Source organism: Rhamphochromis sp. 'chilingali' (genome assembly GCF_963969265.1).
Source record: "Rhamphochromis sp. 'chilingali' genome assembly, chromosome: 19".
NCBI lineage: Eukaryota > Metazoa > Chordata > Actinopteri > Cichliformes > Cichlidae > Rhamphochromis > Rhamphochromis sp. 'chilingali'.
In genome coordinates, this window is record NC_137946.1 from 25,532,335 (window position 1) to 25,552,429 (window position 20,095).

The 20,095-nt window shown below is 42.1% G+C and overlaps 1 protein-coding gene across 5 annotated transcripts in view; it reads left to right on the top strand.

The window, feature by feature from the left end:
* Nucleotides 1–952: 952 nt before the first annotated feature.
* Nucleotides 953–20,095, top strand: part of nsd1b (nuclear receptor binding SET domain protein 1b) — a 35,090-nt gene continuing 15,947 nt past the window's right edge. For 2 of the 5 annotated variants that reach the window (XR_013969870.1, XM_080866728.1), the window contains exons 1-9: nt 953–1,088; nt 1,183–1,275; nt 1,663–1,832; nt 3,126–4,030; nt 8,643–8,787; nt 11,019–11,191; nt 11,379–14,385; nt 16,681–16,793; nt 16,919–17,174. Coding sequence is in view for 4 of the 5 variants with exons in the window: in XM_080866728.1 (XP_080722854.1) it covers nt 3,143–4,030; nt 8,643–8,787; nt 11,019–11,191; nt 11,379–14,385; nt 16,681–16,793; nt 16,919–17,174 (4,582 nt within the window). In the remaining variant the exon portion in view is untranslated. The other 3 variants (XM_080866731.1, XM_080866729.1, XM_080866730.1) reach the window with 3 other exon arrangements.

The window sequence follows — 20,095 nt, forward strand, 5'->3', positions numbered from 1 at the left end:
GGAAGCTCTGACTCATAAAGCACCTGAACCTGCAATGATGCAGCGGTGGAAAGTCCGGGAAGCGGAGACTGACCGTGAAACCGAGTTGAGTGACGCCAACAGCGGCTCGCCGGGAGTTGCGCGACCGTGCCGATCCGCGGCGCTATTCTGCGCTGCGCAAACCCCTTAGCAGGCCCTGTCCTTTTTGCCCGTCTCTCCCCTCGCCTTTCTCCTGTCTGTCTCTACAAGTCTGTTTTTCTTTCTCAGCAGACCACTCCTGCCAAGATCGAGGCAGAAAAGCAAAACGCATCCTAAATCGTCCGGGTTTCCCCCTCCCTCTCAAACGGAAAGAGGAGCTCACACCAAGTGTGTGTGACGGCAGAAAGCGTACATTAATCTGACTCTTCTTTGTTCTGCTGGCTCAGAAATGATCTTATCGGACTAAAGGGTGTATTTATTTAACATCAATAGTTGACCCACCCAATGTTTTTTTGACAGAGGAGGGGTTGCGAGTGCTTTTTTGCGGCATGTCGGTTGTAAATGCCGTTTCTCACATCGCCACCCGGTGACTGTGGAGAGGTGTGTGTATGTGTGTGTGTGTGTGTCTTTGTGGTTGGGGGGGTATTTTTTCGTTTACACCTGAAACAATCCCCCGACCATCCTCCGTGTCCCCAGTCACACATCCTCCCCACAAATCTTCAAATCTGGAGATTTCCTCAGCCATAAAAAACAAACACACCACGGCAGAAATCTCGTATGTCTCCCCGGCCGAGTGAGCTGCAGTTGTTTTCAGCTCTCAACCCCTCCGTGTGACAGAGAAGAAAATGCTTCCCTTCAGACGTGCACACAAAAAGAAAAACTGGAAGCAAAGCAGCACGGTCGACGGTTAAAGTGCCATTAAATGTTGTGGTTTTTGCTGTCAAGACGTACGTTTGGCACACACACACACACACACACACCAGAGGATAAGAGAGCCTAAGTCCCCCTCCTGTCGTGGCAGAAACGCTCATAAGACAGTGACTTTGGGAGGCACAACATGTTACAGAAAATGTTACTGCCGTGACAAGACCCAAAGCAGCCTGCAGAAACCCCATCAGAGCACGGCAGAGGTGCGCTTTGTGGTTCAGTTTCTCCGTGACTGGGTGAACTTTATATCGAACATATATTAACACTTTGTGGCCTGTTTTTTTTCCCTCCTCTCAGGCTGGAGGACTCCATTTTGAAGGGACCGGGTGTGCAGCCAGAGAGACTACACAGCAACTCGTCTCAGGAAAGGAAACCCTTCTGTTTTTCCGGGTAGACTGCTGCACCATTTCACAGCCTCTCAGACGTGGTGGTGGACATTTTTGTTGATTTATTTATTTTTATTACTACTCGTCTTATCTCCAGGAGCATGTGAGCTTGCCCTCACATGCGGGGGTTGTGGTGGTGGTGGTGGTGATGAAGAAGATGTCAGTTGTTGGCACAAGTTTGGCATATAGCATGTCATTGATGAAGGCAGCCCGCTTTGGGTTAATAATTGATGCTTGTAATTAAGAAGAGGGGCGGGGCGATTTTTTCTGAAGGTGTCGCGTGGTCGTCCGGTGCATTTTTTTGTTTTGTTTTGTTATGGGGTTTTTTGATGGCTGACAGCTCAGATTTTTCTCCTCTCTTTGTGTCTTTTTATATATCTTTTTTATTAAGGAGAAATTTACGGCCCCCTTCTGTGCTCCATGCTTTGGACCGGCTGGGGAGGGAGGCAGTGGTGACGACTGGCAGTGCGCACAGTAGAGATACTGACTTTCAAGGGGCAAGGCAGAGTCTGCGGGCAGGAAATAACCATGCAACAGAGCAAACATCCATAGACTGAGGAGGTGAGGGGGGATTATAAAGTTGTAGTTATAACAAAGCAAAGGGGGAGTGTCGCTGGAGGAGCACAACACGCCTGAATTTCTATTCCGGGGGCCGCTGGACCAGGCTTTTTAGCGCATGTTGAGAGGAGGAGGGAGGAGGAGGAGGTGGAGGGAGGCTGTGGAGGGGGGGTAGAGAGTGAGTACGTTTCACAGGATCCAGGCCTAGTAGTATTGCCGCTGGGACTCTCCTCATCCGCTTTCAAAAAATTGGAAATTGACACATTTAAACGCCAAAATGAGCGGGGCGGGGGTCATTTTTGCGCTGGCCGACAGTGGAATGGTAAGATTCTCGCGACACATCCCGTGTCATGTGGCGTTTTCTGCGTGATTTTGCTGTTTGATGCACATAGCCTGCATCTGTCGGAGGGAAGCCCGTGGAAGTGTGTGTGAGTGTGTGTGTTCGTGAACTTGTTGTGTGTGTCGTGGTCTTCGCATGTTATGTATGTATGTGTCTTGTCTCTCGTGCATTCACTGAGCCACTGGAGAGCAGCGAACGACACGACACACACACACTCATGCAGCTGCACACAGACATACAAAAACACACAGATATATGTAGATGCAAACGCGCACACGCCTTTTGGGCACGCGCACGAACGGGTCCATTTTAATTCGCGTTTTCAGCGCCGGCGCGTGAACGCGGGCTTGATTTTCTTTTTTATTAATTATTTTTCCCCCCAACACGACGGGATGTGATAATGTCACCGGGTTTATTGATACTGTAGCCATGCGTGCGAGTTTACAGGCTGACCTTATCGCGCTTGATGTCATTTTCATCATATCGCGATAACATTCCTAAAAGGATTTTGCAGCTCGACGGCGGTGTTTGCGCAGAATCCCCTCTTACAATGACACGTTATTATTTCGACCTTCCCGTCGTCAGTGAGTCTGTTTACGTTTTTTTTTGTTTTTTTTTCCCAAATTTTGACACCACGGGAAGGCAGGCTGTGTTGTCTTTTGCGGATCTCGCCTCTGTGAGCTGTGCCCTTTCTCTGCCACTTTTTTTTTTTTCAAATATCTCATTACTCATTACTGCTTGGGATAACTTCAGATAAGCTCTTAAGACGTTTAAGTGACTGAAAGATGTGCCGAAACAAAATTTTAAAAAATGTCACAAATAAATCAAAGAAAATAACAGCCTTGAAGAATCAGAATGGATTTTAATGTACAAGGCATCTCCCAAAGTCTTTATGTTTTGGTTTTCCATTTAATGAAAGAAGGCCCTTCATTGATTATTTTGTCTTCATGTTTCAGGGAGGAGTCATGCCAGCATGAGTGGGCCTTACACAGGCCCAGGAAGGGAGAGTCATCAGACCAGCTGCCCTTTGACCCCTGGGTGTGACCTCACCGTCCTCTCCTGCCCCTCCAGACGCCAGGATCACAGGCTTGGGCTAACCATGTCAGGAGGCACCTCCTCACTCAAACATGCTTCCTCTATCTATGGGTTCACGACGCAAAGGGACCACTCCTCCTCATCCTCCTCCTCATCTTCGTACAGTCCTCTCAGGAGGCTCCAGCATCTCACCACCATGGTGAGCCAGCCTGACCTGGTCTTGCCGCTGCGGGAGCCAGAGAGGGGATGGGAGTGGGGGACACATAAGAAGAATAGGGAGAATATGGAGAGGGACTCCTGGGCTGATTGCACTGGCAGGGATCACTCTGGAACCCAGGTTACAAGCCGAGAGGCAACCGTTGTTAACATTGCTTCCAAAAAGAAACAACCTGAGGTCCAGACGGGAAGTAGAGACACACCGGCGCCTAATTATACTGATTCTGTCACTTCGGAGAAAAAGACAGAAAACTGTTTCTCCGGCCCACCCAGTCCGGCCTTCTCCCTCGACAGTAACAGTCCCTTTGCGAACAACTTACTCCACTTTGAATCCTCTTTGTTTGAGGATGACGACAATGACATGGAGCGGAGGACCGTGCCACCTCTCAGTGGCATTCAGGAGAAACGGGAGAAGGTGGGGAATGTACTTCAGTCCGCCTCCGGAGACGTAAACTTGCACTCCAAAGACTCTTCTCTGACGACAGCCAAAGTCGTCACCCGCTCCCAGTCCTCCGGTCAGCGCAGGAGATACTGGGATGGCTCAGAGGACGAGTGGGACAGCGACACCGAGTTACTGCTATTTGAGGATAGCCCCTCAAGGCATTCAATGGCAAGTTTTTCCCCTTCTAAGTTATCTCGTCATGAAACAGCAGCAGTTCAGAGGTTTTTAGAAGTAGCAACGGCTTTTGGGTCTAGCCAAAGGATTGCTGGCATTCACCTGGCTGGGAAATACTTTCTCCGGAGCTGGATTACAAAACTTTTTCCACACACAAACCTTGACCATGACATGCAGTGGCTCACTGCTTGTAACCTGTCATAACAAATCACTGGTTATTTTAAATGCTGGCCTGATGCAGACAAACGCACAGCTCCACGGCTGTTGCCCTGCCTTTAACAAACCGCAGCTGTCTGTTTTTAAAAAGCAGCAAAGGATAATTTTCACCTCCGCCATAGGTGTTCAAGCTGAGGGCAGAACTGAAGGGAGGGCGTGGAGGGTGAAATATGATGCCAGCGGTGCCGATGGCTTACTGACGGCATGCTTAGCTACAGGGCCTGCAGTTTGAGCTGTAGCAGAGGACACACAACAAAGGCTATGGAGGCAAATTACTCAAAAGCTCTTATTTAGTTTTTGTTGCGATTTATAGTAAAAAGTGACAGTTCTTTTACAAATCCGATTTTAAAATACTCCTTAAAACTGCAGAACCTTTCTAAGAAGTTGCCTTTACCATCTCAGCAGTCCAGTTGTACTCATCAGTATCAGTGTGAATTTTACATACTTCTACGATGCATATTTCCAAAGTGCTAAACAAACACTGAATAAATAGTCCACAGTTAACCCACTAAATCCCCGGTACCATTATAACCATCCTATAAAGCACACGATTGACTGTAGGTACCAGTTATCCTAAAATCTATGACAAAATGTCAAATTTCATATTCATATTAATATTAACTTTACTGTTTGCACTGTTTTACATGTTTTTATGATGGAAAGCCTCTGTGGGCTGCCTTCTTTAGGACACCGATAGGCTCACATAACAATCGATATAAATACAACACAGCGGATGTTTTCACTCAGTACAGTATATTTAAAGTAGGATACAAACAAAGTCCATACCATCCTTTCACATGCACAAGTTCAAAAGCATGACCACAAAATCCATTTGAAGGCACCGTCTGACCATCAACCAGCATCTGGACCCTGAAACTGAAGCATCTAAATGAAATGCAGGCGTCATTCAAGGAGGTTCCTTCCTGCTATAAGGGAGTTTTTTCTTCCCACTGTCGCCAAGTGCCTGCTGATAGGGGGTTGTCTGACTTTTGGTGTTTTCTCTCTGTTATTCTAGCATCTTTACCTTTAGAGTATAAAGCACCACGAAAACAGCTATTGTTGTCATTTGGTGCTTTATAAATAAAATGTTATTTAATTCCTACAGTGACCTATCAGAATGTCTTAAAAACCCATAAAAGCTTTTTGTTTGTAGACATGATGGGACATTGATGGCAGCCTCACAGGAAAGCCGTGTTCGTGAAAAATTCAGTTTAGTTTCCTGTAGTTTAAAGAGTTTTCCTCAACTCAAAGGAGGTATTTGAATTAAATAAATTATATAGTACATCATGTGTTGTTACCTTTAGAAGTGCTGGTAAAAGGATTAAAAGGCTACTTTGGACAGAGCTGGGCTAGCTGTTATCAGTAGGCTTAGCTCTCATGTCCTGGCTTTACCCCTGTGAAACTGTGTCAGACATGTTGGATGGTTATTTAACTAATAAAATATTTGGCTAGTTGTAGTTATGGTATCTTAACCTTTTAGTAAAGTGACAATCTTAGGGGTTTTCATTTAAGTAGCAGTGGTTATTGAGCCTCTGAAGCTATTCCCATATTTTATATATTTGCAGCGATGTGAACTAGGTGTCAACAAAAACAAATAAACAAAAAATGCCATATTGAGTTCATGCTAATTTAAGCCAAGCCAAATCCTTCAGCTTCAAATTAAAAGCATTTAACGGTTAAAAAACACATGATGTCAATGAGTTGAGCTTTTAAAGTGGTCACTTTCTGCATTTCAGAAGAAACATTGGAGTATTTTGAAATTGAGATGCCATATCCATCTGCGGTGGTGAAGAGAGAGCTGAGTGTGAAAGCAATGCTGTTCATTTACTGGTCAGTTGTCGTTCCTACCCTTATTTACACCCATCAGGTCAGGGTAATGACCGGAAGGCTGAGATCCCGGATTCAAGTGATGGGAATGAGTTTCCTCCAAACAATGTCTGGGCTTAACCTTAAAGATAGGGTAGGGAGTTCAGTCATTTAGGAGAAGAGCCAACAATCTGCAGCAGTGGCTTGGGTAGCTGACGAGGATCCCTTCTGGACACCTTCTAGGTGAGGCGTTCCAGTCATGTCCTAATGGGAGGAAGCCTCAAGGCAGGCCCAGGACACAGAGATTACATCTCTTGGCTGGTCTGGGAACATCTCTGTGTCACCCTGGTTGGAGACTGTGGCTGGGCACAGAGAGGGCTGAGCATCTCAGCTCATACTGATGTCCCAGATAACTTGCAGAAAATGGATGGATGTGTTTTGAAATATTGCAGGGAGTAATAAAACAAGAACAGCCACAATGACCACAGTGTGGTTGGTTATCTCCACCAGGTAACCAAGTATTACTTTCACTATTCCCTGTTGTTCAAACTCATGCTGCATGCAGCTTAAAATCAGGTCACAGTTGGACTGCAGAATGATGGCAAAAGACAGGCTGCCTGTCAGCTTTATTCAAATGCCAGTAGTTTGTTTTTGCTGGCCAAGAAATCTGTGATCTATAGCGTAAAATCTGCATTTGCTGTTCCTACTATCACCCGCTGCAGTGATTCTCACACTGTGAGGTGTAGCGCCACGGCCGGATGGATGGGGATGACCAGGGGAGGGAAATATGACAAGAAATTCGATTCTTTTTCATTTTCAGTGATTTTTTTGTTTTTTGTTTTTCTCTCTTAGTCTAAAGTATGTCATGCCAGAAAAAGGTTGAGAACTAACACCCAGGCTTTTAGATTGACACCTTAAGTGAGCTTGTCTCCAGTGCTAACAGCTTTTCTGGTCACACAGCTCTCTCTGGAGCCCATAAAGCTTTATGAGACTTTATAGCCATACATCCTATAAAGTCTCATATGTGAGCACAGACTAATAAAAAAACAACTTTGCAAACATTGCAAAATACAACTAGTGACAATTTCTGAATGCTATATCATTTTATTTCACAATAATCCAAAATAAAATGCGTAGAATACTTTTTAAAGTGAAATTCTTGGTCACAGAAATGAAGAAAATAACTTTTTCATTCAACACTCATTTTGAATTGAGTAAGATATGAAAAGTTGTATCAGAAAAACAAAAATCAGTAGATGGAAGCAGAAACGTAAAATTTAATATAGTTATATTACAGGTCTTGCAGTCTCCCGTAGCAGTCGTAGCATTAAAGTGTTAGGCTTGTATCGGACTACTGATCATGCAATGTGGACACGGCGTCTTGGCCTTACAAGACACTCACGTGAAATGAGGCACTAATCTCATTTTTATTACCCCGAATTATTTTGTTGTGGTTATTTTTATTTATAAAAAGATTTGCATTGGTGCTTGTTGCATTTTGAATGCCTCTCGGTATATTTTAGGCTTAACCTGAATCATTAGACTCATCCGGGGCAGTAGGTCTAAAAAATGAGAAATATGCTCATGTTTTTAATTTTGTGGTACAACTTGTGATATTTGCTCAATCCAGCATAAAAGGTTGAATGATAATAGCATTTTGTTTAATTTTTGTGATAAAGAAAATCATGTTAAATAGTATTCTACATTATGTTTTGCATTATTGTGAAATGTAACTATATACAATGCAGAAATTGTCTTTTGCAAAGTGAAGTTAGTGTGTTTTCAAATATGGGACTTTGCAGAAGTCCTTCATTTTTTTTTTTTTTTTTACTTTCTTTTTATTTCAACTAGCTTATACTGAGAGCTTTTTTAGTGCACCTGTCCCAAACTGCAGATACTGATTTAATTTTGTGATAAGAGAAGGGCAGTGAACATTTCAGGCTTTAATCTTTAATAATTTCTTATATATTCATGTTCAAACGTGGACTCAGATTGTAAAAAAATTATATCTATTTATAAAAAATACATGTTTTATATAAGCTAAATTATGTCTAAATTTCAAACTGTGACATTTTCAAGAAAAATCAGAGCTGATTAAGCAGAAAAAATTCAAAAAAATTGATGACTTGAGATGCAATGACCCTTTATTTTTACACAGGGTTAAATCATAGCAGCTCCCAATGTCAGCCCTCTGGTCAGGCCTGCTACATGCCAGTCATAATTCAGGCCTGCTCATGTATCTCCAAGTTCAGCCTGGTTACATTTACACAAACAATCCAGCAGCTACAATTGGTACTGGGTTTTGGTGTTTCCATGCTGAGGTTTGTGTCACGGTTTGAACTGGGCATGATGACAAGTTAAAATTAGACCACAGAAAAGGGTTTTGGAGGCCGTGAAACTGAAACTTTTGGTTAAAATATAAAATGATAGTAAATCCTTTTCATATCTGTTTGTGTGAAATATTTGTACACTTACACAAGGTCATATTTTATCTTTGCTCTTGTCTGTTATATCTTCTGTACTGTTCTGTTAAGTGAAAATAATTCTTTTACTTATATTTCCCTCTTCATTTTTCTGTTGTCAGCCTCAGAGCAGCCTCAAGAAAAAGTCTTTGCCACCTGTGAAGTTTGTTGAGGGTGAAGTCGTTTGGGCAAAGTTCAGCCGGAGACCATGGTGGCCCTGCGAGGTGATTGTTGACCCCGTACAAGGAGTCTATCACAGAGCGAAAGGTGGGCCTGGAACATTGTTGACTTACTGTGATAACCCAAGCCGGTGCTTGGTAAATGAGTAGCTTTTAATTGTTCTGTGCAATGGTTTGGTCTCTTAACTTCAGCTGGTGGTTACAGAATGAATCCGTGAGTCAATTAACGGTGATTAACAGCACATACACAGCCTGACGTTGAGGCTGTTTGAGATATATTTGATTATTTTAACTTCTTATACTGGGGTTGCCAACTTAAAGTACAGGTTGCAGTGAGTGTGGGGATTTTGGGAGAAAATTATGAGGTGTGGTAATTTGGCTACACTGCAACTATGTGCTTCAGGAGAAAACTTTGCCACTTCTGTAAAGCCTGAACAATAATACCCTTAATAAATAGTGAAAGCCCAAATCTGCAGGTGGTGTTCTTTACAGAACAATTATACTGGTTTATGTTTTAATGGTTTCTAAACACAGTTTAGCTAGGTTCCCCAGTCATACACGGTAGGTTAACTGGTGAATGTGACTGTGAATGATTGTCTCTCTGTTATATGGCCTGTTTATGCCCGCCGTTCTCACAATGACGACAAAAGTGACGTCACATCAACTGGCGCCGCTGCTGTCATGTCTGTTATTACTGCCACTTGAATCAGATATCAGTGCAGGAGCTCAGACGTTCCCAGATTAAATAGAGATGAAAAGGGGGGAAAATGTCGTGACTTCTCCTCATAAACCAGCACTGATGTGGGGATTTTGGCTGAGTGGCGACACTTATCGTTCGGGAGTAAACTGTAACAAGTGGTGATGTAAATGGGTTGGAGATATGCTGACGTTACTGTTCAAAGTGACCAATGTGGTGAGCATAAATTGGCCATTAGTCCTATAACAAACTGGCAGCCTGTCCAGGGTATATCCCGACTCTTTCCTAGTGACAAGCGGGTTAGGCTGCAGCTACAGCCACGACCCTGAATTGGTGAAGTGGAAGAAAATTGATGGATGTACACAGAACATTATCTCCTTATGTGATGCCAGGATGATGCCTTCCTGCTTTCTCTGGACAAAATATGTGTTTTTCACATGAAGTACACTTAAAAGATTACTCTCAAATTCATGCTCTCTGACATGAAAAGACAATTGTATGTATGTGTGTAGTTCTGTACAGTTTCATAAAATGTGTTTTCAGAGTTACTAGGCTACCCGTTTCCATATCAGAGGCATTCAAGCGGCAATAATAATTGGTGAATAAAAGCAACTGCTGTGTTTACTTACAGTAAAATAAAGATATCTGACATTATAAAGTTCAGGAATGAATTCGAGGGCTATGCGACTATGTATCGAGTGATGACTGCCTGAGGGTTTAGGGATATTGTCTTATTCTGTTATGTCCTTACTGTCCCTTACTGTAATTCTGTGTCTGGAATAATTGGTTTACAAATAATTAAAGAAGCTATCATTGTGCCAAGTGCATGCTCTCACTTTTGGGACGCTCATATGGATCCTGCTGCCAAATGTTATCTTAAGTGACGGATGACAGTCCTTTTCTACACTATGTTATCATTGGCTAGTTTTTCTTCACCTTTCACCATTTTATCAATGATGAACTATGATTGTATGCAGCTTTCTTAAAAGCTGTCATATATTGAGAACCTAAATGATTATGTTGGCTATGTGTTAGCCGCACATTAGTCTTTGTATACAAAGAATTGTTATTCACAAACAGTAACAATAACATTTCAAATTGCTCATTTATAGCAAATTACAATGAGTTTTTTTATTTATTTGGCGCGTTTCATTTCACGTAAACATAATGTGCCTAACATTAAAGATATAAATTAAAAACCTATGTAGGTGTCCTATGTCTTAAGGGAATAAAAACAAAAAAAACAAAGAAAAAAAGCATGATTATTGAATTTTTTTTAATGGTTCTTGGAGTGTTTTTATGATTCTAAAGTCACAGCGGGCCTCCTGCTGCGCCTGTTGCACATTTTCTTTTAATTTTACAGTACCTCCATAATCTGCAGCATATATGGTACTTTCCTTTCCCACAAAGAAGAAGTTCCATATAGAGCCATTTTTTTTCAGTTGATAGCATTGTGGTCATTTAGCAATATGTCATGCTCATAGTTCTGACATAAAGACATCATGTATTTCCATCAGTTATGGGTTGTTAAGACTGCTGTCTTCTTATATTTTCAAGTTCCCTTTTCTTCAGGTGATGCACTGATCTGACTGGACTGAGAGTAATTTTTGTTGTTGTCTCAGAGCCTAGCGACCGGCCCTGTCGGCTCTACCATGTCAGGACGTTTGGGGAGCCCCAGGAGCTGGTTTGGGTGGAGGAAAAATCAACTCATACTTTCCATGGAGGCTTTGAATTTGAACAGCTCCTCCTACTACGGCGGAGGGGGAAACAAAGGGAGCAGAACAGCAAATACACCGTAAATACCATTTTATTAATAGCAGGACAACACTTGCATGCCTTGAGTTAAAAAAAGAACCTTCCTGGTAAATAACAAAGGAAAGCTTGCACGTCCAGAAATAAAAGACTTGCTAAGGCCAAACAGGTTATTTCTGTAAGCTGAAATATGCGCAAAGATTGAGGAGTCTTTGCTTATCTTTCTCTAGATTGCTAAGCGGTTTAAGGAATCCTGGAAGTCCAGTGTGGCAGAAGCTGAATCCATTCTTCCTGAGAGACCCAAAATGGCGTCTTCCGTGTCTTTGTCCATAGCTGATGCCTTCCATGATGCTTCCCCACTGGAAAGAGAGAATAAGACCCATCAAAACTTTCTTCCTGTCACTTCATCTGTCTCCACCCATACTGAGACGTCACACATAACCAATGGATCCATTCCATCCCCAGTAATTACACCCCCTGTTACAACTCCAACAAAGCCAAGCACTTTAAAGAAATCTTCTGGAAAGAAGAAACAGAATGAAGCATCAAAGGATACAAAAAGTAAACACTCTAAAAAGACATTGAATAATAGTCCTGACAAATCGGATAGAGACAGTGAGGAGTGCCCGTACTCTGACCTTGAGTCAGTCCCTAAAATTTTGTGTCCTAAAGCACTTGAACGTCAGCCTAAGCTAGTTCCAACTCAGCCGTCTGTTGTGGTTGTCAAAGAGGTAAAGAAGCAGCCTGAGATTCAAAGTGGTCTTTGGTTTAGCAAATCGAGCAAAGACAGGCGACCTAAAACAACCAGTCCAATGCCAGACCGCAGTCTCTTCAGTAAGGTCCCCTGTAAGAAAAAGAGCTCATCTGTTATTAGTAAAAAGACACCAGCTTCTTGTGCCTCCTCCTCTGTCAGTGCCGCCGCCAACGAGCAGTCAGGATTGTCGGACAAGCAGAAGACCACTGAAACGAATCTGCCTCCTGAACAGTCAGGAAATCTAAAGTGTAAAAACACTGTTGCTGCTAATGGGCACTTTGGTACAGCTGGTGGTGTGGGTGAGCAGAAGTCTCTAGACTCTGAGGATAGTGGTTGTTCAAAGGGTAGAAAGTCATTTGCCAGTTCAGTGGATACCATCAGTGGCACATGTGGCCAGTTAAGTCTTTCAGACATTAAGAAGTCCTTAGAGGCCACCGTGAAAGATAATTTGAGTGATCTATCCAGGTTTTCAGAGAGTGCAAAGATTGTCAGTCAAACTGAACATTCTGATGCGACATCTACTAAAAAACATTATACAACTGAAAACATTGCTGAGGAGGAAAAAGAGAGCAAAAATGCTTCAGCATCCTGTTTACAAGATAAAACTACGGACCCATTAGGGTGGCTAGAAACTCAAACGAGTCTGGTCTCTAAATGTAGGCTACCCTTTGTCAAATTAATACGCAAGGACATAAAAGATAAGAAGATCTCAAACTCCAATACAACTATTCATTCCAAAGACCAACCTGGAAGCACAAAGAAAGAGAGAAGATCGGATACTAACATGACTACATTGTCATCCAAACAATCAAACTGGATGGATGGTCAGGGAAGAGCCTCAAAAGACGAGGTAGTCGCCTCCAAAATAAAAGTCTCAGTTAAGAAATTAAAAGCACGCGGCAAGTCAAGTATGGTTAATTTCTCATCAGAATCATCACATGAGAATATCATGACCTCAAATGTTTCCACTGAGGAGTTTGGTAGCCCAGAAACAGAGGGAATACCAGTTTCAAATGGAAGTCTGAGTACTGTGAGTTATTCATCCTCGAACCAGTCAGATCAGTTTGAAGGTAAAAAGACACCCGACTCTAATGTAACAAGCAAGTCTTCTGAACAACTGGTCAGACCAGACCAAGCAACCACATCTGTCACATCACATAGAACGACCGTTCCACCTTCTCACCAGCGTGCAAGGTTAGCATGTAGAAGAGCTTATTTTCCAGGACGTCCTTCCTCTGAGAAAACCAAGAAAGTGGCCTATAAATTAAAGCGTGGCCTAGATGAAGTGAATAAAGTCATGCAAGAGCAGCCTGCCCACCTCCCGGCCAGCAGTCGGCTGATGACTAGAGCGCTGAAGGCCATGCAAGAGGCTGAGGAAAAAAAGCGTGAAAAAGTCAAAAAGGAGGCTGAACAGAAACAACCCTTGAATAATTTTAGAAAATCTGAGGACCTGAGCTGCAGTCCCAAGGCCAAATCGGACTTTTGCACTAGTAAAAAATCTCCAAAATCACATTCTAATGACAGTGTTGAGTATGCGCCTGACAGTTTTTCCAGTTGTAGCAGCCCCCATTTGATTTTTTCTGATTCCAATGACTATGACACAGATGTTAAGAGTGAAGATGAAGACCTCTCAATTCCCTCAACTCCACCAATGGACTTTATACCTCTTACTTCTAAAGCAAAGGCAAAGAAGGAGGATTGCTCCTCAGATGAATGGTTATCGCATTCACCGTCTTCGCCATTTGCTTTTATAAATGCCTTTAAAAATGTTGAAGAGGTCTCTTTTCAGTCCCTGACAAATGAAAGCAATGGTAAACCAGTTTCTTTCAAGCCGGACACCAACTACAAGTTTAGCACCTTCCTTATGATGCTGAAGGACTTGCATGACACTAGAGAGCGAGACGGTGCGCCCTTAGAACTGGAGATTGGGCCACCAAGTGCACATGTTAAGGAAGAGCCTTTAGTGATGCCAGGGGAGGCTATGCCTGCAGGACAAGATCAACAATTAGATTTTGTTCATAGCATCTCAAACTCAAGTCCAGATAAAACCATAGTCGCACATAATGAGGAAGGTCCGTATCAGATGTCCAAGAGGCCCTACAACAGACGGGGTAGCTCATCCAGGTGGAAAAAGAAAGCCAATCGCAAAGTGCCTTGTCGTCGCGCCAGGTCTGGGCCTGGTTTCCCAGGACTTGAGTCAGGAATGTCGTCCATGCCAGCAAAGGACTCTTCATCAACAGAGGATTGCTCATCAAAAATGCCGGGCATATGGGAGCAGCCTGGAGGTGGTGAAGGAGCAGTTGTGGTGACCGAGGAGGACAGTTGGAGCAGAGTAAAGGAGAATCTACAGATCATGGTGCCTTTGGAGCAGAAGGGTCGTGACATTGCACTGTCTTTGGAAAAGCCTAATGGGCTTGTGGACTGCACTAAGAAGAAGGCGAGCTTGACGCACAACACTGGAGAAGGTGACAAGGATCCGACAGGTAAGGAGAATTTAGTGTAGAGGCCCCCCACGGAGAGACTAAGCTGATGGGTGTAATGTAGAAGAAAGATAATGAGAAAAACTGAATAGAAGCCAGGGAGGCAAGGGAGAGCTAAAAGCAATTGTTTTTAAAGAGGTTTTTGTGTGTCTCAAGTGCTCCCACACTAGCACCGGCTTTTTCAAGTGTATAAATGCATTCATATTAGTGTGTTTACATAAACTGCTAGAACAAGCAGAATGGTCAAAAGGTTAAGAGTAAAACCCTGAACTCTTCTCTCCCTCAGTGGTTGCCATCTTGGCTTAGTAGCAGAAACATAAGGATAATTTCAGCCAGTTGAAGGCTACATCATCAGCGTTAATTTTGATTAATGACAATTAATGACAGTCACACCATGTTTAGAGGCCATTTCTCCATCTCTTGTTTATTTTTTAGAATTTTGTTTTATTCGTTGTTATAAATGCCAGTACAGATAAACCGGCTAATCACTAAAATCCTCAATGCAAATAACCAAAATATAGATGATGTTTGTCATGTCTTTGCTTTTTTTTTGTTTGTTTGTGGGGGTTGTTGTTGTAAAGGTTGTGTCGATCGGATTAGCTTCATAACCGTGTGTACTCGTTACCCTTTGATTACTCAATTACAGAAGTACCTCATTCTGTTTAGATTAAATATTAAGCACTCTGGCAAATACCTCCTTAAAAAATAAATACTTCAGCCATTTTCAACTGCAAATTGCTAAACGTGGCCAATATCAGTTTTATACAATACGATTACGTCAAGTAAAACAACACTGTAACTAAAACCTGCCATAAATGTTGCCATGAGACAGAGTCAGACTGATATCAGTGTGTGAGGCAATTACATGCAGACGGTTTCTGATAATACAACAATTAATTGTGATAAATCACACATCTGTCACTGACTACATAGGTAGGAATTTCTGTTTATTACATTTGTTCTCAGCAATAATCAGAATACATCCAGTTCATTTGAGTCCCCTCAAGTTGTGCTGATTGGGAAAGACTCCTTCAGACTGATGGCAACATGTTGGCAATGTGTCTGCTTTTATAAAGTAGGTGGTGAGTCAGTCCAAATTGGATTGTGACTGTTTGCAGAAAAGTTGCCTCCCATCGGGCAACCTGTGCAATCGCCTTGTGATTAGAAGTGGCCATTGGTGTGCAACAGCCTTAACGCTGGGACAACCATTTAGTCGCCACTAGTTGCAATTAGTCACAGAATATGAAAAAATTTCAATTAAAAAAAAATCAGTACAATTATCAGGCAGCTGGAGATGATAATCTTATTTATTTGGTTATTTGTTATGATACATGGATACATGCTGTCCTATTTTTACTTGCACAACTGAGCCATTAGCTTTCACTGAATTAGGGGGTTGTTTTGTCAAGCTGAGTTTTGGTTGATTTTTTTTTTTAGGTTGAGCCAATTCACAAGTTTGGTCGGCTAACATTATCTGCATGTGATGAGCCCTCTTGTTCGTAGTATTCCCAGCAGGGGCGAGTCTACAGAGGGGGAGACAAGGGAGGGCAACTGCCCTCCCTGCTGTAGTGCCTTGCCCCCCTAGCTTTTGTTAACTCCATTTACACATAGGGGATTTTCAAATACTTCACTGAAGAGTGAAGTATTTGAAAATACTTACGCCTCTTTTGTGTCCCTGTAATGGTACAGTATCATCACGCAAAATATCGTGATGCTTTTCTGCATCTGTTGTTTTATTTTTCCCCAACCCTAGTTTATACAATAATGTGTATGAAATGAAAAATCTGTGTTTCTGAATAGTAAATCCTTTAGCCACAGGTGTAAATCTGTGTGCACATTAAACTGCAGGTATAAAAGTAACAGTACTTTAAACTGTTATGTTCAGTTCTGAATTCTGACTTGCCATTGAGGAATTAAAAAAAAAAAATAGCAGTCTGTTTCTGCTCATGTAATGGGTAGACTACTAACATAGTTAGTCTACCAGTTGTACAAATACTAGTGCTCTCAGTGTTAATGTCGTTAAAATGACGTTGACGCCATAACCGCATTAACACGGCAAATCTCCGTTAGTGAGTTAGCGCGAATCGCCCCGTGCGTGGGGCTGCACGGCGTCAATGCATTAGCGCGGTTAGCTCGTTAACGTGTTAGCGGAGTCCAGCCACACACACGAGGTGATCCGTTAACGACATTAACGCTGACAGCACTAACAAATACTGATGCTGTCAAAGGGCTAAATAGGTCAAAAATAAATGTATATCTATAATCTTTTTAAAAATAAAATAAAATTTGTCCCCTTAGCACATAAACGAATAAGAAAACCAAGCAAGAGGATGATTGAATGGACTGAAGAGTACGACCAGATTTTCTCCGTGAGGAAGAAAACGAGAAAGCCTCTCCAGTTGATTGGAAAGGTAAAAATCACACAAAGTAAGCTCTTTTGTAAGTACACATTATTATATGAGCATAACAGTTTAGTATTAACCAGCCAGTGTAACTTTATACTGCTTCACACAACTCATGCAATCTGCTCTCTCAGGCCTCTCAACCCATTACCTCCATATCTGAACCCTCGGAGTGTGACAAGAGCATGCAAGTCCAGCCATCCTTGAACTTACTTCCCGAAATACAGACACCACCCCCTGAGGAAATCTGTGCAACGACGCCCTCTGACCTACAAATTCCCTGCACTGAAAACACACCTTCACAAGATGCACCTGTTCTTTCCATCGACACGTTAACCCCTCCTCCTGAAGCAGAACCTTCGCTACCAGAAAGCATCGTCAAAGACAATGGTAGGACTATGTTTGTGTGCTTTTCTTTCTGAGGACACAAGTTCAGGTCAAGTCTCTGTGTAGACTGTGGTTGAAATATTATACGGTTAACTTTAAGATTTTCCTGCATTGGCGCTAAGAAGCCTGAACCATGACCAGAAATATGCAGATGTGTTGTAGACAGCGTTGTGGCCATAGGCACGGGTATCGACGTGCTCCTCTGCCATTTCAGTACTCATACCTTTCACACAGGGTCAACTTATACATGAACTCTTTTAATAAGTGCTGCTGAAGGTTCTACAAGTTAAAAGGTTCTTTCACTTGATAAGGGCAAGGCTTTTAAACTTCTCATTAGTGGTCATGATTGCCTTCAAATGGTAGTTTCTATTTGCCAGCATAAAAATAAATGTTTGACATCAGACAGAAAAGTCCTAGGAACTCAGTGAAGCTGTAAGAAGGATAATTGTAGATTTATAGAAGCTGTGGAGATCTATTGGAGTCCTTTCAAAACAACTGCAGATTCCATCATCAGTTCAAACAATTGTACATAAGTACACCTTATTTGGTTAAGTCACCACTTTGGATCTTCTGCTAGACCTTGTCAAACTGTCAGCCTCAGATGAGAGGAAGTTGGTTAGGACGTTCAGGAACAACCTAGGAACCATCAAAGGCTCAAGGCTGCTGTGAACTGGCAACTGGTGGAACACCAGTGTCGCTGTTCACAGTGAAGCCAGTTTTACACCGACACGGAGTGAGAGGATGCCGATCAAGAAAGAAGACCGTGCTCCAAAATCAACGCCTTCAAGCTCAACTGAAATTTGCAGTTGCCCAGGTGAACAAGCCAAATGCTTTTTGGAGGACAGTTTAAAGGTCAAAGACAAAGATTGAGCTGTTTGGCCTCTAGACAAGAGGCATGTATGGAGGATTAAATGTGGAGCTGTCAAACCACATAAGAACACAGTACCAACTGGTGCATGCATGGTGGCGGTATCATTGTGCTCTGGGGCGATTTTGCTGCCTGTAGTACATTGCACAAAGTGGATGGAATAATGAAGGAGGAGGACTTCGTCTTCACCATCAACAGCTAGACGCTTGAACACACTTGGACACAGTTTGGTGTTCCAACAGGACAATAAACCCAAACACACATAAAAACTGGTTTTAAATGGATAAAGAAGGCTAACATTAGGCTTCTGGAATAGCCTTCTGAAAGTCCCGCCCTCAACCATGTTGAAAATTTGTGGACTTAAACAAATATTAGTGGAGACGTATTTATATATTTGACCCTGTGTGGATTAAAGAAAATTAAAAATAAATTCAAAGCCCAAAATTACCGCGACATTCATGCCGCTGATAAGCAGTAATAAACCTGTAAGCACAACTGCACTTAAAGAAAGGCAAACAGAAATGATACAAGAACTTAGAGCTGGGCGATAGAACGATAACGATATGTATCGCGATATAACTTTTACTCGATAGAGAAATTAAGCTATCGCGATAGACCTCGCCGCTCTTGTCCTCTTAAAATAAAAAAAATAAAAAAGGTCAGCCGATCCAAATTAAGTAGCGCAGAGCCGAACCAATCACAGCCGCAGCGTCATGTCGCGTGACTTGTTACGTACAGCACAAGTGCCAAGCCGCACGTGTGTTTGTTTGGGAAGCAGCCAGCGGGTAATGGAGGAAATGAGTGTGCCGACTAGAAAAATCAACCGAGCGTGACCGAAGAGAAAACAGATGATGGTTCCAATGCCGGAGAGATTGTCGAACGGAAGAGCCATAAAAGTTCCGTAGTGTGAAGGTATTTCGGCTATTTCAAGTCTGACAAAAAACAGAGTAGCGTGCACTGTAAATTGTGCCGAAAGCAAGTCTGGAAATACAATAAACTGGTGCATGCGTCACACTGCGCCACGTTATTGTTTCGGTGAAATGAATTTCTACAATACTGTTACTGTTAATTCTACTCTCTGCAGTGTTTAAATGCTTACATACACACACAGTTACTGTCCCTCCACACATACGACTCGGTTCTGCTTCTATGCCGCAGCTTTGTTAACTTTTTCCCACCGAGGCTTCTAGACTTCTGATTGGCCAACATTTCTGCACGGTTAGGAATGTAGCGCCACCTGCTGCTTTGGCATGTTCATAGCAGCGTTTTCCTTCATTTCTGCCTTTACGTGTGGACGGGATTATTTTTTAAAACGAAAACGGAAAATCTCCGTTTTCAAAAATACCCGTGTACGTGTGGACGTAGCCTCAGTCTCTGACTGGAAGCGCTAATTCGTCATTCGGCTTTTGTCAGACTAAAGTAACTGTTAAAACTGTTTGAAAAGCTAAGCTATACAAGAAGGAGAGATTGAGAATTTCCTTTTAGTTCTCAGTTTATTTGATATTGACAAAAGTTAGTCAGTTTTGTCTGTTATTCTGTAAAACAAACTAAGATTTATTTTTAGAATTAATATTTTGTTTCTAAGTGGAATTGACAATTTAGTCGTCTGTTTCGTTTGTTCTCTTTTGAAACTTAAACGCTTTAGCGGCTGCCTTTTGTGTAGTTTGCAATATTTGCCTTTATTTATCTGAAAAAGTCTCATGTTCCTTGAGTACATCTACCCTGTTGAACTTATTATGGGAAATAAATATTTAAATAAAAACAAGCTGCTGATTATTTCACATTTTACTTGTGAGCAACGGCACATTTAAATCTTACAAATATAGTTATTTGGCTTATATCGTGATAGATATCGTTATCGCCTGAAATGAAAAAAACATATCGTGATATGAAAAAATCTCATATCGCCCAGCTCTACAAGAACTGGAACATGACAGGAATTCCCAAGAATTTGTAAGAATGAAGTTTGTGTTTTGTTTTAACAGGTTACAGTTCAGCGTGCAGTAAGTTAAGTGCTTAAAGTAAATACTGTCAGTAACACTGTAAAATGAGACCA